The sequence below is a fragment of the Entelurus aequoreus genome, linkage group LG09 (assembly GCF_033978785.1).
Source record: "Entelurus aequoreus isolate RoL-2023_Sb linkage group LG09, RoL_Eaeq_v1.1, whole genome shotgun sequence".
Lineage (NCBI taxonomy): Eukaryota > Metazoa > Chordata > Actinopteri > Syngnathiformes > Syngnathidae > Entelurus > Entelurus aequoreus.
The window spans coordinates 62,513,980-62,532,056 of NC_084739.1; the positions used below are offsets into that span (position 1 = coordinate 62,513,980).

The 18,077-nt window shown below is 40.6% G+C and overlaps 1 protein-coding gene across 1 annotated transcript in view; it reads right to left on the bottom strand.

The window, feature by feature from the left end:
* The window catches only part of rgs7a (regulator of G protein signaling 7a), a 139,442-nt gene that overhangs the window by 60,974 nt on the left and 60,391 nt on the right, over positions 1-18,077 (bottom strand). Inside the window, exons 3-4 of the mRNA XM_062059115.1 lie at positions 13,757-13,853; positions 5,724-5,774 (exon numbers count right to left, since the gene is read on the bottom strand). Of these exons, the coding sequence (XP_061915099.1) occupies positions 5,724-5,774; positions 13,757-13,853 (148 nt within the window). The remainder of the gene's footprint in view (positions 1-5,723; positions 5,775-13,756; positions 13,854-18,077) is intronic.

The window sequence follows — 18,077 nt, forward strand, 5'->3', positions numbered from 1 at the left end:
TTGTACTAGCGGTGTTCCTCAAGGTTCCATGTTAGGTCCTCTCTTCAACTTCTTTACTTGTACTAGCGGTGTTCCTCAAGGTTCCATGTTAGGTCCTCTCTTCAACTTCTTTACTTGTACTAGCGGTGCTCCTCAAGGTTCCATGTTAGGTCCTCTCTTCAACTTCTTTACTTGTACTAGCGGTGTTCCTCAAGGTTCCATGTTAGGTCCTCTCTTCAACTTCTTTACTTGTACTAGCGGTGTTCCTCAAGGTTCCATGTTAGGTCCTCTCTTCAACTTCTTTACTTGTACTAGCGGTGTTCCTCAAGGTTCCATGTTAGGTCCTCTCTTCAACTTCTTTACTTGTACTAGCGGTGTTCCTCAAGGTTCCATGTTAGGTCCTCTCTTCAACTTCTTTACTTGTACTAGCGGTGTTCCTCAAGGTTCCATGTTAGGTCCTCTCTTCAACTTCTTTACTTGTACTAGCGGTGTTCCTCAAGGTTCCATGTTAGGTCCTCTCTTCAACTTCTTTACTTGTACTAGCGGTGTTCCTCAAGGTTCCATGTTAGGTCCTCTCTTCAACTTCTTTACTTGTACTAGCGGTGCTCCTCAAGGTTCCATGTTAGGTCCTCTCTTCAACTTCTTTACTTGTACTAGCGGTGTTCCTCAAGGTTCCATGATAGGTCCTCTCTTCAACTTCTTTACTTGTACTAGCGGTGTTCCTCAAGGTTCCATGTTAGGTCCTCTCTTCAACTTCTTTACTTGTACTAGCGGTGTTCTTCAAGGTTCCATGTTAGGTCCTCTCTTCAACTTCTTTACTTGTACTAGCGGTGTTCCTCAAGGTTCCATGTTAGGTCCTCTCTTCAACTTCTTTACTTGTACTAGCGGTGTTCCTCAAGGTTCCATGTTAGGTCCTCTCTTCAACCTCTTTACTTGTACTAGCGGTGTTCCTCAAGGTTCCATGTTAGGTCCTCTCTTCAACTTCTTTACTTGTACTAGCGGTGTTCCTCAAGGTTCCATGATAGGTCCTCTCTTCAACTTCTTTACTTGTACTAGCGGTGTTCCTCAAGGTTCCATGTTAGGTCCTCTCTTCAACTTCTTTACTTGTACTAGCGGTGTTCCTCAAGGTTCCATGATAGGTCCTCTCTTCAACTTCTTTACTTGTACTAGCGGTGTTCCTCAAGGTTCCATGTTAGGTCCTCTCTTCAACCTCTTTACTTGTACTAGCGGTGTTCCTCAAGGTTCCATGTTAGGTCCTCTCTTCAACTTCTTTACTTGTACTAGCGGTGTACCTCAAGGTTCCATGTTAGGTCCTCTCTTCAACTTCTTTACTTGTACTAGCGGTGTTCCTCAAGGTTCCATGTTAGGTCCTCTCTTCAACGTATTTACTTGTACTAGCGGTGTTCCTCAAGGTTCCATGTTAGGTCCTCTCTTCAACCTCTTTACTTGTACTAGCGGTGTTCCTCAAGGTTCCATGTTAGGTCCTCTCTTCAACTTCTTTACTTGTACTAGCGGTGTTCCTCAAGGTTCCATGTTAGGTCCTCTCTTCAACTTCTTTACTTGTACTAGCGGTGTTCCTCAAGGTTCCATGATAGGTCCTCTCTTCAACTTCTTTACTTGTACTAGCGGTGCTCCTCAAGGTTCCATGTTAGGTCCTCTCTTCAACTTCTTTACTTGTACTAGCGGTGTTCCTCAAGGTTCCATGTTAGGTCCTCTCTTCAACTTCTTTACTTGTACTAGCGGTGTTCCTCAAGGTTCCATGTTAGGTCCTCTCTTCAACTTCTTTACTTGTACTAGCGGTGTTCCTCAAGGTTCCATGTTAGGTCCTCTCTTCAACTTCTTTACTTGTACTAGCGGTGTTCCTCAAGGTTCCATGTTAGGTCCTCTCTTCAACTTCTTTACTTGTACTAGCGGTGTTCCTCAAGGTTCCATGTTAGGTCCTCTCTTCAACTTCTTTACTTGTACTAGCGGTGTTCCTCAAGGTTCCATGTTAGGTCCTCTCTTCAACTTCTTTACTTGTACTAGCGGTGCTCCTCAAGGTTCCATGTTAGGTCCTCTCTTCAACTTCTTTACTTGTACTAGCGGTGTTCCTCAAGGTTCCATGTTAGGTCCTCTCTTCAACTTCTTTACTTGTACTAGCGGTGTTCCTCAAGGTTCCATGTTAGGTCCTCTCTTCAACTTCTTTACTTGTACTAGCGGTGTTCCTCAAGGTTCCATGTTAGGTCCTCTCTTCAACTTCTTTACTTGTACTAGCGGTGCTCCTCAAGGTTCCATGTTAGGTCCTCTCTTCAACTTCTTTACTTGTACTAGCGGTGTTCCTCAAGGTCCCATGTTAGGTCCTCTCTTCAACTTCTTTACTTGTACTAGCGGTGTTCCTCAAGGTCCCATGTTAGGTCCTCTCTTCAACTTCTTTACTTGTACTAGCGGTGTTCCTCAAGGTTCCATGTTAGGTCCTCTCTTCAACTTCTTTACTTGTACTAGCGGTGTTCCTCAAGGTTCCATGTTAGGTCCTCTCTTCAACTTCTTTACTTGTACTAGCGGTGTTCCTCAAGGTTCCATGTTAGGTCCTCTCTTCAACTTCTTTACTTGTACTAGCGGTGTTCCTCAAGGTTCCATGTTAGGTCCTCTCTTCTTCATCATTCAACAGTTTGTAGAAGAGCCTTTAAAAAGATAACTTTGACAAAGGAGACCGGGCTTTCTGCTCCGCCGCTCCCAGTCTGTGAAACGCTCTCCCTGACCACCTGAGGCCACCACAGACTGTGGATGCTTTTAAAATACGCTTAAAAACCCTTCTTTAAAATTTTTTTTTTTTAAAAAGCCTTTTTTTAGATATATGCATATTATTTTTAGCTATTTGGCTGTTCTAGTTTTTATTTTTATTTATTTTTTATTATCTTTTTATTTTTTATTTTATTTTTTAATATACTGCAGCACTTTTAGGTTGTTTACTCAATGTAAAGTGATTTTTACAAATAAAATCTATTATTATTATTATTATTATTATTATTATTATTATTATAAAGTAAATAGACCAAAAATCAGATGACAATGCTGTTTTTGTGGAATGCACAAAATAAGACGAATAGTTTGAGGTCCTCAGCTTTCTGGAAATGTGGCCCCCAAAACAAGTGAGTGTAATATCCCTGCTCTGCATGCTATACTCTCAGTAGTTGGTGGGAAGAAATTAAATGTACTTCTTCTGTCTTCTTTTCAAACATGTTGAATTGTCCAAGTGATGTTCTTAAACAAATATAAGCATGTCAGATGCCTAGAGGGCGCTAACTCTCCAGCGTATGTGACCCTGTATCTCGCCCTCTTACAGCTTCTAGGACCAAGTGACGTACGTACGTAACACCTGCAACACCTGGAACACCTGCATGTGCTTTAGTCAGGCCGTGTCCACCAACTAAATTAGTCCAATTTTTGAAGGAGTTTGGCTCTAAATATGCATCCTCATGATAAAATATGCATCCTACAAGCCATGGAAATGACCTTCAGCTGATCCTGTTCGCTTTTTGGAAAAGGCAGACTTTACACTGCAAACCAAATCTGAAAGTCATTTTGATAGTAGGCTAATATAGCTAATATAGACACTTACATCATGTGTTGTCTTCATTATAACACTTATATAAGACTTTTAAAGTCATTTTGATAGTAGGCGAATATAACTAATATAGACACTTACATCATGTGTTGTCTTCTTTATAACACTTATATAAGACTTTTAAAGTCATTTTGATAGTAGGCGAATATAGCTAATATAGACACTTACATCATGTGTTGTCTTCATTATAACACTTATATAAGACTTTTAAAGTCATTTTGATAGTAGGCTAATATAGCTAATATAGACACTTACATCATGTGTTGTCTTCATTATAACACTTATATAAGACTTTTAAAGTCATTTTGATAGTAGGCTAATATAGACACTTACATCATGTGTTGCCTTCATTATAACACTTATATAAGACTGTGAAAGTCATGTTGATAGTAGGCTAATATAGCTAATATAGACACTTACATCATGTGTTGTCTTCATTATAACACTTATATAAGACTTTTAAAGTCATTTTGATAGTAGGCGAATATAACTAATATAGACACTTACATCATGTGTTGTCTTCATTATAACACTTATATAAGACTTTTAAAGTCATTTTGATAGTAGGCGAATATAGCTAATATAGACACTTACATCATGTGTTGTCTTCATTATAACACTTATATAAGACTTTTAAAGTCATTTTGATAGTAGGCTAATATAGCTAATATAGACACTTACATCATGTGTTGTCTTCATTATAACACTTATATAAGACTTTTAAAGTCATTTTGATAGTAGGCTAATATAGACACTTACATCATGTGTTGCCTTCATTATAACACTTATATAAGACTGTGAAAGTCATGTTGATAGTAGGCTAATATAGCTAATATAGACACTTACATCATGTGTTGTCTTCATTATAACACTTATATAAGACTTTTAAAGTCATTTTGATAGTAGGCTAATATAGCTAATATAGACACTTACATCATGTGTTGTCTTCATTATAACACTTATAAAAGACTGTGAAAGTCATGTTGATAGTAGGCTAATATAGCTAATATAGACACTTACATCATGTGTTGTCTTCATTATAACACTTATATAAGACTTTTAAAGTCATTTTGAGAGTAGGCTAATATAGACACTTACATCATGTGTTGCCTTCATTATAACACTTATAAAAGACTGTGAAAGTCATGTTGATAGTAGGCTAATATAGCTAATATAGACACTTACATCATGTGTTGTCTTCATTATAACACTTATATAAGACTTTTAAAGTCATTTTGATAGTAGGCTAATATAGACACTTACATCATGTGTTGCCTTCATTATAACACTTATATAAGACTTTTAAAGTCATTTTGATAATAGGCTAATATAACTAATATAGACACTTACATTGTGTGTTTCCTTCATTATAACACTTATACAAGACTGTGAAAGTCATGTTGATAGTAGGCTAATATAAACACTTACATCATGTGTTGTCTTCATTATAACACTTATATAAGACTTTTCATTTTTTGCGGCTCCAGAAAGATTTTTAAATTTTTATTTTGGTCCAATATGGCTTTTTTAACATTACAGGTGGCCGACCCCGGGGGTAAACCATCATTGGCAACATAAGCTAGCTGGTTCTTGTTAGGTTTGTGGCTTTAAAAAATGCAAGTTGCGAACAGAAGCTGTAATTTACACCAACTGATGTCATAAGACTAATAATGCGTACATCTAAATGAGCTTGTCTGAGGATCTCTTTTGAAATCTCTGCTCTTTAGTTAAGTTGATAGGACACACAAAAGTGTGTGTCTTCACGTGTGTGCGCAACATGTATCAATAAATAACGACTCCTAATTGATTCAAAGCTGCTTATATTCAAACCCATCTGACGCACAACTGGACAATGTGTTGTATCACCACCGTGCTAACGACACGCACTATGATAGCCGCCAAAAATAAGACGTCAAAATACGTTCAAAAGGACAATCAGTAAATATTTTCACCGAAGCAAACATGGTGAGAACACAACAAATGCAATAACATGCAAGCAGGAATCACTGATGTGAGTCAGTCACAAACACGTGTTGCCATGGTAACCCGGGGTAAGTAGGTAATGCATCAAAGTAAAAGATGACCCCCCCCACTGGCTTTTAGCATGAAGGTAATACTGAGGAATATGATCATCTCTTACCTTGATCTTCAATGACTAGGTTCTTGATCATCCACTGTACAATATCAGAACCTGGAAAGGAAGAAGGGTATTACTACGGATGGTCATATCATCTGTGCATACCACTTTGCTCATCACAGTGCATTGCAATTTCTCTCGCCTTACACTTTGTGGGCGGCTGATATCCCGACTATTATCTGGCAGCCTCTCCAAAGCCGCTCTGCGTTAATTTAAATGACCACAGGTACCATTTGTGGTACACTTCTTACAGTCAGGGGCCATACCGTTATAGTAGGAGCTCAGCTGTCTTCATATGTCCACTGGGAATCCAACTTTTCACATCAGTGGTCCTCAACCACCGCTCGCTACCCCACAGAGACGTTCAATTGTTTATAACCAATTGCATTTTCTCCTACTTCACTTTGGCCAGTCCCGGCAGACACACCAACAAGTTTGTATTCTACAACTCCTGATAGGAAGTCACCATTTGCTGTATTTGTTACATCTTTGTCACATGCGACAATGCACATTCATGAACATATCACATGTAAAGGAGAATCATGGTAGCCAAAAGCTAGCTTCCATCTGCAGTCCATGATGACCAGAGATCAGGAACAAAGTGACCATAGTAGTTAAGTTCAGGAACAAAGTGAGCATAGTAGTTAAGATCAGGAACAGAGTGACCATAGTAGTTAAGTTCAGGAACAAAGTGACCATAGTAGTTAAGATCAGGAACAGAGTGACCATAATAGTTAAGTTCAGGAACAAAGTGACCATAGTAGTTAAGATCAGGAACAGAGTGACCATAATAGTTAAGTTCAGGAACAAAGTGACCATAGTAGTTAAGATCAGGAACAGAGTGACCAGAGTAGTTAAGTTCAGGAACAAAGTGACCATAGTAGTTAAGATCAGGAACAGAGTGACCATAGTAGTTAAGTTCAGGAACAGAGTGACCATAGTAGTTAAGATCAGGAACAGAGTGACCATAGTAGTTAAGTTCAGGAACAGAGTGACCATAGTAGTTAAGATCAGGAACAGAGTGAGCATAGTAGTTAAGATCAGGGACAAAGTGAGCATAGTAGTTAAGATCAGGAACAAAGTGAGCATAGTAGTTAAGATCAGGAACAAAGTGAGCATAGTAGTTAAGATCAGGAACAAAGTGAGCATAGTAGTTAAGATCAGGAACAAAGTGAGCATAGTAGCTAAGATGTGGGCTCTGTACCAAGGATGTCGTTGTGGCTTGTACAGCCCTTTGAGACACTTGTGATTTAGGGCTATATAAATAAACATTGATTGATTGATTGATTGATTGAAGATCAGGAACAAAGTGACCGTAGTAGTTAAGATCAGGAACAAAGTGACCATAGTAGTTAAGATCAGGAACAAAGTGAGCATAGTAGTTAAGATCAGGAACAAAGTGAGCATAGTAGTTAAGGTCAGGAACAAAGTGACCATAGTAGTTAAGATCAGGAACAAAGTGAGCATAGTAGTTAAGATCAGGAACAAAGTGAGCATAGTAGTTAAGGTCAGGAACAAAGTGAGCATAGTAGTTAAGATCAGGAACAAAGTGAGCATAGTAGTTAAGATCAGGAACAAAGTGACCATAGTAGTTAAGATCAGGAACAAAGTGAGGGTAGTAGTTAAGATCAGGAACAAAGTGAGCATAGTAGTTAAGGTCAGGAACAAAGTGAGCATAGTAGTTAAGATCAGGAACAAAGTGAGCATAGTAGTTAAGATCAGGAACAAAGTGAGCATAGTAGTTAAGATCAGGAACAAAGTGAGCATAGTAGTTAAGATCAGGAACAAGGTGAGCATAGTAGTTAAGATCAGGATCAAAGTGAGCATAGTAGTTAAGATCAGGAACAAAGTGAGCATAGTAGTTAAGATCAGGAACAAGGTGAGCATAGTAGTTAAGATCAGGAACAAAGTGACCATAGTAGCTAAGATCAGGAACAAGGTGAGCATAGTAGTTAAGATCAGGAACAAAGTGAGCATAGTAGTTAAGATCAGGAACAAAGTGAGCATAGTAGTTAAGATCAGGAACAAAGTGACCATAGTAGTTAAGATCAGGAACAAAGTGAGCATAGTAGTTAAGATCAGGAACAAAGTGAGCATAGTAGTTAAGATCAGGAACAAAGTGAGCCTAGTAGTTAAGATCAGGAACAAAGTGAGCATAGTAGTTAAGATCAGGAACAAAGTGAGCATAGTAGTTAAGATCAGGATCAAAGTGAGCATAGTAGTTAAGATCAGGAACAAAGTGAGCCTAGTAGTTAAGATCAGGAACAAAGTGACCATAGTAGTTAAGATCAGGAACAAAGTGAGCATAGTAGTTAAGATCAGGAACAGAGTGAGCATAGTAGTTAAGATCAGGAACAAAGTGAGCATAGTAGTTAAGATCAGGAACAAAGTGAGCATAGTAGTTAAGATCAGGAACAGAGTGAGCATAGTAGTTAAGATCAGGAACAAAGTGAGCATAGTAGTTAAGATCAGGAACAAAGTGAGCATTGTAGTTAAGATCAGGAACTAAGTGACCATAGTAGTTAAGATCAGGAACAAAGTGAGCATAGTAGTTAAGATCAGGAACAAAGTGAGCATAGTAGTTAAGATCAGGAACTAAGTGACCATAGTAGTTAAGATCAGGAACAAAGTGAGCATAGTAGTTAAGATCAGGAACAAAGTGAGCATAGTAGTTAAGATCAGAAACAAGGTGAGCATAGTAGTTAAGATCAGGAACAAAGTGAGCATAGTAGTTAAGATCAGGAACAAAGTGAGCATAGTAGTTAAGATCAGAAACAAGGTGAGCATAGTAGTTAAGATCAGGAACAAAGTGACCATAGTAGTTAAGATCAGGAACAAAGTGACCATAGTAGTTAAGATCAGGAACAAGGTGAGCATAGTAGTTAAGATCAGGAACAAAGTGACCATAGTAGTTAAGATCAGGAACAAAGTGACCATAGTAGTTAAGATCAGGAACAAGGTGAGCATAGTAGTTAAGATCAGGAACAAAGTGACCATAGTAGTTAAGATCAGGAACAAAGTGACCATAGTAGCTAAGATCAGGAACAAGGTGAGCATAGTAGTTAAGATCAGGAACAAAGTGAGCATAGTAGTTAAGATCAGGAACAAGGTGAGCATAGTAGTTAAGATCAGGAACAAAGTGACCATAGTAGCTAAGATCAGGAACAAGGTGAGCATAGTAGTTAAGATCAGGAACAAAGTGAGCATAGTAGTTAAGATCAGGAACAAGGTGAGCATAGTAGTTAAGATCAGGAACAAAGTGAGCATAGTAGTTAAGATCAGGAACAAGGTGAGTATAGTAGTTAAAAGTGCTAAATTGTTGCATATAATAATTGTGCTGAAGGAAGAAAATACACATCACCTTTGGCCTAGTAAGTTGTTATTATTGCACTATTACACAAGTAGTTAGCAATAATCAAGAAGGTCAACCAACAAACAAGATTTCTCTACAGAATCTCCTCTCTGGTCAACAAAAGCACCATGAAGATTCTAGCGGGAACTCTCCTTCAACCCTTTTCCCATTACGCATGCACCTCCTGGTACCCTAGCACCTCCAAAACCCTCAAATCTAGACTCCAAACATCCCAGGACAAGCTAGTCAGGTTACTTCTAGACCTCCACCCCAGATCACACCTCACTCCTACCCACTTCTCTAAAGTGGGCTGGCTCAGGGTTTAGGACAGAGTAAAACAACTTGCACTGAGCCTAGTCTATAAAATCCGCTACACCTCCCCGATACCGAAGTACATGTCAAACTACTTCCTTAACGTAAATGACCGCCATAACCACAACACCAGGGGGAGCTCCACTAACCACGTTAAACCCAGATTCCCATCTAACAAAGGTCTTAACTCATTCTCCTTCTATGCCACATCAATGTGGAATGCACTCCCAACAGGTGTAAAAGAAAGGGCATCTCTATCCTCCTTCAAAACCGCAATAAAAGAACACCTACAGGTAACTCCAACCCTAAACTAACACCACATCCCACCTCCCCGGATTGTAAATAATCAAATGTATATACTTGTTCTTATGCTTTCTGAACTCACTATGTTGTCTGCTGGCTGTACATATCCTACCAAGTAAACACTGTACATATCCTACCAAGTAAACACTGTACATATCCTACCAAGTAAACACTGTACATATCCTACCAAGTAAACACTGTAGATATCCTACCAAGTAAACACTGTAGATATCCTACCAAGTAAACACTGTACATATCCTACCAAGTAAACACTGTACATATCCTACCAAGTAAACACTGTACATATCCTACCAAGTCACACCTACACTGTTTCAATGTCCATTTCTCTGATGATATCATTGTTGATGACTGAAGTGCTGATATCAACCAGACCTTACCTCCCCAACCCCCTCCACATCCCATGTAAATAATTCAATGTATATACTCTGATGATGAACTTGTGTGATGACTGTATTACGATGATAGTATATATTTGTACCATGAATTGATTAACGTGGACTTAAACAAGTTGAACAACTTATTGGGGTGTTACCATTTAGTGGTCAATTGTACGGAATATGTACTGTACTGTGCAATCTACTAATAAAAGTATCAATCAATCAATCAATCAATCAAATGTGTTTATGCATGGAACATAGGACCAAAACGAGCTAACATTAGTGTAAGAAATATGGCAGAAAATATGAATACATCACTTTTGGAATGGAAATAGAAATCTGTGGGAACTAATGGCAATTATTTCTATCTTTATTAAATATCCATGCTCCTGTCCTTGAATGTGATGTATCACCTAGAAGCAATGTTCCCTCTAATAGTTCATGTGTGTGAGCAAAGGCCAAAAGTCCCTGAGCACTGAGTGGAGGCCATGTGAGCAACATCACACGTGCACACTGTGGCTACACCAGCAGCACACCTTTTTTCTACCGCTTGTCCCTTTCAGGGTCGCTGAAGCCTATCTCAGCTGCATTCGGGCGGAAGGCGGCGTACACCCTGGACAAGTCGCCACCTCATGGCAGGGCCAACACAGATAGACAGACAACATTCTCTTATTATTAGAATCAAATGACAGCAGTCATTTCCATTTGTAATATAAGTGTTTAGGCCCACTTACAATGACAATAACAACAAATATTGTTTTTCATGAAGTGTGTACTTGTATTGTTTGTCTGGGTGGAGGTCCTGCTTTGGAAATAATTTGTAGCCCTTTCAGACATTGCATTTAGTTCCCATTCAAACATTCACATGTTGCACAATGAGATGTAAGCAGGGGATCATGTGTACATTCCTGCAACTTCCTGTTTGTAAAAAATATATTCTTATTAGTAGGGATGTCCGATAATGGCTTTTTGCCGATATCCGATATGTCGATATTGTCCAACTCTTTAATTACCGATACCGATATCAACCGATACCGATATCAACCGATATATACAGTCGTGGAATTAACACATTATTATGCCTAATTTGGACAACCAGGTATGGTGAAGATAAGGTACTTTTAAAAAAAATGAATCAAATAAAATAAGATAAATAAATTAAAAACATTTTCTTGAATAAAAAAGAAAGTAAAACAATATAAAAACAGTTACATAGAAACTAGTAATTAATGAAAATTTGTGAAATTAACCGTTAAAGGTTAGTATTATTAGTGGACCAGCAGCACGCACAATCATGTGTGCTTACGGACTGTATCCCTTGCAGACTGTATTGATATATATTGATATATAATGTAGGAAGCAGAATATTAATAACAGAAAGAAACAACCCTTTTGTGTGAATGAGTGTAAATGGGGGAGGGAGGTTTTTTGGGTTGGTGCACTAATTGTAAGTGTGTTTTTTATGTGGATTTAATAAAAAAAACAAAAACAAGCAAAAACAAAAAAACAATACTGATAATAAAAAAAACGATACCGATAATTTCAGATATTACATTTTAACGCATTTATCGGCATAATATCGGCAGACCGATATTATCGGACATCTCTACTTATTAGTATTTATCTAATATACTAACAGCATTTCATGATTAATATTTATAAATGAAGATTCCTAATAAATGACACTAGAATAAGCACACATTTGATTGGTAAATCATAGTGTAACCACCTGGAATGACACTTTATGTGTGGTGTTGGAGTTGTCCCACTTTTTGTGTGTCTGTAAACGCATCACTGGCTAAGTGCCGTATGTGCACGTGTTGGCGCAAGTGAGAAAGAGCGAGCGGGTGCTGTTGATTTAACAAAGTTGCTTTTGGTCTGGTTTGTACTGCAGAAAATGACCACTTTTGCTAGATGTCATTTTTTTTACTCATGTTTTGGTGATGTGTTTATGGCCGACAATAAAGAGTTTCGCTCAGTAAAGTGATGGATGGAATTCATGTCCTCAAAGCGTCTCGAAAGACGTTACAATATTTGAACATTGATGACGAAAACTGTTTTCTCTGTTGTGTCCGTGTGTCGAAAATTGTTATGCGCTTATTTTTGATTTTGTGCGTGGCATAGATTTGCCGTGCGCAGAGGACGCTTGAGCAGTGCGCAATTGCACAGGCGCGCACCTCAGAGGGAAGGTTGCCTAGAACCCATCACATGCTAAAGACAGAAGAAAAGCCTACTACCAGCAAAAATTAGTAAAAAACTAAAGTCTATAGAGAGTTTTTTTTTGCAAAGGGGCTCCACTAATTCAACATTATGGTGACTTTTTTCATGTATTCATTTTTCATGCACTTATTTGCTATATTTATGTGACACACTTGGAAGGCCGGTCCGTGGAAATAATGCCCACATTAAACTGCTCCCTGGTGCAAAAAAGGTAGGGGACCCTGATCAGTATCAGTCGATTTTCCTGTAAAAATATGTGATAGCCATTGCCGATCAGAAATACCCCCCCCCCCCCCCCCCTCGCCCCCCCGACTAATGTTGTATTTACTTTTAGTCCCCTGGCTGACTAGCTCGGAGCTAATTAATTGTAGAGTCGCTCCCTTAAGGTAATGATAAACTGCATTTCTTAATAGCTTAAGTATCATTAGCAAGTATTAGGACGAGGCTAAACATGTTACACAGCGAGAGCAACAGAAACAGGCAAGCTAATAGCCGCTAAGCTAGCTAGAAACAACAGAAGGAATAAGTCTATGGAAGCATGAAAGTAATCAGCTATTAAAAGGAAATGAGCAATTTGATGAATAAGAGTCTAGAGAGCGGATACTAAAACAACAGTCAGTACACCACATGGAAGGGGAGGGCGGATCAATTCATACATTGGTGGCGTCGACACCGAGGGTGATATCAGTATATGATCGATACTAGAGTGACTACATCAATATTTTTATTCTCTCCAAAAAAAAGGTTATTTTTGATAATATTTACAAATTCAGTCAATAAGTCCCTGGACTTTGAGGGCAAAAATGATTTCAATGAGTAACAGATACTACTTTTTGGAATGGTCAGCATAAATCCCCGATAGGAGCATCGCTAGTGAAGACAACAGGAAGTCGACCATCTTGATTCCAGACAATGTCCTTCAAAGAATTTGTCAGATGTTTACCAAATTCCAAGCAAGTGTATTTAAGTCCTGGGTGGTGGTAGACTTTGGTTGTTGTGTGTAGGCACAGCATGGCGGACAACTATGACCACTTGGCGTAAGACTAACAACTCTCACAATTCAAATCTCCGCACAACTGAGAGCTTGTCTGACAGAAATGTAAACATTCATAAATGATTGCTGTTTGCATTATTATCAGATTAGTCACACTTTTGAATGGAGATGAATCCCGATTAATTACAGGTTATTATTACTTGATTGCATCATTTAAATGAACCTGAAAAAAAAGACAAATGCAATTTGGTTGTCAGAGTATCATAAACAAACATGTTTTTAATATTTCACTTGAAGCTACGCCATTTATTGACTTAATTAGTGATTTATTACCTGTTGGGGTTTATTTTGAAGTCAAATGTGCTAGGGATGTGATGGATGTGAGGGATGGGAGGGATGTGATGGATGGATGTGCTGGTTGAGAGGGATGGGAGCGATGTGAGGTGAAGAGACTTACCTGAAAAGACACTTGGGATCTTGGTGAGGAAACTCTTCACTGTTCTGATGGGGATGCCATTTTTCTCTTCCTGCATGCGCGCGATGACTTCCTCCATCTGGGGAAGAAGAGCAGGTCATGATGAGCAATATTGCTTCCATGGACTCCCTCACACACACCAGGAGCTTCCATGGACTCCCTCACACACACCAGGAGCTTCCATGGACACCCTCACACACACCAGGAGCTTCCATGGACACCCTCACACACACCAGGATCTTCCATGGACACCCTCACACACACCAGGAGCTTCCATGGACACACTCACACACACCAGGAGCTTCCATGGACACCCTCACACACACACACACCAGGAGCTTCCATGGACACCCTCACACACACCAGGAGCTTCAATGGACACCCTCACACACACCAGGAGCTTCCATGGACACCCTCACACACACCAGGAGCTTCCATGGACACACTCACACACACCAAGAGCTTCCATGGACACCCTCACACACACCAGGAGCTTCCATGGACACCCTCACACACACCAGGAGCTTCCATGGACACCCTCACACACACCAGGAGCTTCCATGGACACTCTCACACACACCAGGAGCTTCCATGGACACCCTCACACACACCAGGAGCTTCCATGGACACCCTCACACACACCAGGAGCTTCAATGGACACCCTCACACACACCAGGAGCTTCCATGGACACCCTCACACACACCAGGAGCTTCAATGGACACCCTCACACACACCAGGATCTTCCATGGACACCCTCACACACACCAGGAGCTTCCATGGACACACTCACACACACCAGGAGCTTCCATGGACACCCTCACACACACACACCAGGAGCTTCCATGGACACCCTCACACACACCAGGAGCTTCAATGGACACCCTCACACACACCAGGAGCTTCCATGGACACCCTCACACACACCAGGAGCTTCCATGGACTCCCTCACACACACTATGAGCTTCCATGGACACCCTCACACACACCAGGAGCTTCCATGGACACCCTCACACACACCAGGAGCTTCCATGGACACCCTCACACACACCAGGAGCTTCCATGGACACCCTCACACACACCAGGAGCTTCCATGGACACCCTCACACACACCAGGAGCTTCCATGGACACTCTCACACACACCAGGAGCTTCCATGGACACCCTCACACACACCAGGAGTTTCCATGGACACCCTCACACACACCAGGAGCTTCAATGGACACCCTCACACACACCAGGATCTTCAATGGACACCCTCACACACACCAGGAGCTTCAATGGACACCCTCACACACATTTAACAACATTTGTATGTATGGGCCACATGTATAATATCAACGTTCATGTAACTGAGCACTAATAAATAAAATGTATTGTAGTGAGCAGTTCTAATAAAAGTGTATACTTTATAAATAAATATACTCTGACAAGCTGCACAAGAAATGAATAGAACATAGAATAAAGTTGACATTGTTAAGTGCTGATAAAATGTCTATTATTGCACTGTAGTGTGACATCTTTAGAATGATTGTCATTTCTGCAACCCCCATCAGTCATATGCAGATAACTCATCAGGAGCATTTAGAGGCCAAGTGCCTTGCTCAAGGACCCTTCACACAGAATGTCTGGCTCTGTCTCGGGTTCAAGCGCAGACTCTTTGATTGCTGCCAACCACTTTAGCAGCTGGCTCCATCAAGTCTGCAGACGGAGCGGATCACCTGCATGACTAACAACCTCTGCTGACACCTTCCTAGTCACCTTCCTAGTCACCTTCCTAGTCACCTTCCTAGTCGCACTCAGACCACATGACTAACAACCACTGCTGACACCTTCCTAGTCACCTTCCTAGTCACACTCTGACTACATGACTAACAACCACTGTTCCCAGTCGCACTCTGACCAGACTTGAAGATTGGTGCCAGTCTGCCCAAGAACTGTTCCATCACACCATATTTTCTGTTTCTACTTGGAGGCTCAGGTGCAACTTTTTACACACCTTTGTGTCTATGGATGTTGTCATCCATCGGGTCTTTGTAGTCTCATCCAGTCCATCACACCTGGACTATTTGGTTTGTCTTAGAAGTTAGTTACATCTAGTCTTAGACTTAGAGTGTTACATCTAGTTTTAGACTTAGATTGTTACATCTAGTCTTAAACTAAGATTGTTACATCTAGTCTTAGACTTAGATTGTTACATCTAGTCTTAGACTAAGATTGTTACATCTAGTCTTAGACTTAGATTGTTACATCTAGTCTTAGACTTAGAGTGTTACATCTAGTCTTAGAATTAGATTGTTACATTTAGTCTTAGTCTTAGAGTGTTACATCTAGTCTTAGACTTACTGTAGATTGTTACATCTATTCTTAAACTAAGATTGTTACATCTAGTCTTAGACTTAGATTGTTACATCTATTCTTAGACTAAGATTGTTACATCTAGTCTTAGACTAAGATTGTTACATCTAGTCTTAGAATTAGATTGTTACATTTAGTCTTAGTCTTAGAGTGTTACATCTAGTCTTGGACTTAGACTGGTCACATCTAGTCTTAGACTTAGATTGGTCACATCTAGTCTTAAACTTAGATTGGTCACATCTAGTCTTAGACTTAGAATTGGTCACATCTAGTCTTAGACTTAGATTGGTCACATTTAGTCTTAAACTTCGATTGGTCACATCTAGTCTTAAACTTAGATTGGTCACATCTAGTCTTAAATTTAGATTGGTCACATCTAGTCTAGCAGCTGGTGCCAAAACCCCAAATATCTATACTCCAAAAGCAGGACGGTGTGCCTGGGCAAGGATGGTTTGGCCCTATGGTAGTAAGAAAAACAACTGTTTTGATGCAAACGAGCAATCCTAACTGTCAAAGCCAATGACCGTCATTGAAGTGTCATTTCCCCTCGTTAGCATTGAGCTATTGTGTGGCAGAACCATTGCTGTGGACTGACTACTACCAGTCCAAAATAGTCGGACTCCCCTACATTAGCATTCCATTCAGTTGTAAACAAATGGCAGCATTCCTAAAAGGCTGTGCAGCTGAGCCTCCAACAAATACCAGGAGTTACAAACATTCTGCTCACAGAAGGTGACCAGAAGGACATTTGTGTACAACTGAATGTTTACGTGGAAATTCCCACTCTTTTGGACAGGTAGTCGTAATCCACAGCCATCGTTCTGTGTTGGACTATAAATATTTGGGGTTTTGGCACATTTGTGTGTGTTTGCGGGCTTGACTGAGTGCCAAATGGAAAAGGTGTTAGAAAACGACACATGCCCTAAGGTGTTCACGCACGTCTAGGTGACAATTGGGGAGATTCTGCAAAAGGTGAAATGAGTGCATTCAGTCCAAAGAAAATAGCTTTAAAAGCTATCTTGTTCATGGCTTCTCCCCATGCCGACTCTTTTCTGCCTTCTCAGGTTCAACCAAGTGAACTTGTGTGTCCCGAGGGCATCAACCTGCTCAGTGGCCTAGTGGTTAGAGTGTCCACCCTGAGATGGGTAGGTCATCAGTTCAAACCCCGGCAGAGTCATACCAAAGACTATAACCTACTCAGTGGCCTAGTGGTTAGAGTGTCCGCCCTGAGATGGGTAGGTCGTCAGTTCAAACCCCGGCCGAGTCATACCAAAGACTATAACCTACTCAGTGGCCTAGTGGTTAGAGTGTCCGCCCTGAGATGGGTAGGTCGTCAGTTCAAACCCCGGCAGAGTCATACCAAAGACTATAACCTACTCAGTGGCCCAGTGGTTAGAGTGTCCGCCCTGAGATGGGTAGGTCGTCAGTTCAAACCCCGGCCGAGTCATACCAAAGACTATAACCTACTCAGTGGCCTAGTGGTTAGAGTGTCTGCCCTGAGATGGGTAGGTTGTGAGTTCAAACCCCGGGCGAGTCATACCAAAGACTATAACCTACTCAGTGGCCTAGTGGTTAGAGTGTCCGCCCTGAGCTGGGTTGGTTGTCAGTTCAAACCCCGGCCGAGTCATACCAAAGACTATAACCTACTCAGTGGCCTAGTGGTTAGAGTGTCCGCCCTGAGATGGGTAGGTCGTCAGTTCAAACCCCGGCAGAGTCATACCGAAGACTATAAACTACTCAGTGGCCTAGTGGTTAGAGTGTCCGCCCTGAGATGGGTAGGTCGTCAGTTCAAACCCCGGCCGAGTCATACCAAAGACTATAACCTACTCAGTGGCCTAGTGGTTAGAGTGTCCGCCCTGAGATGGGTAGGTCGTCAGTTCAAACCCCGGCCGAGTCATACCGAAGACTATAACCTACTCAGTGGCCTAGTGGTTAGAGTGTCCGCCCT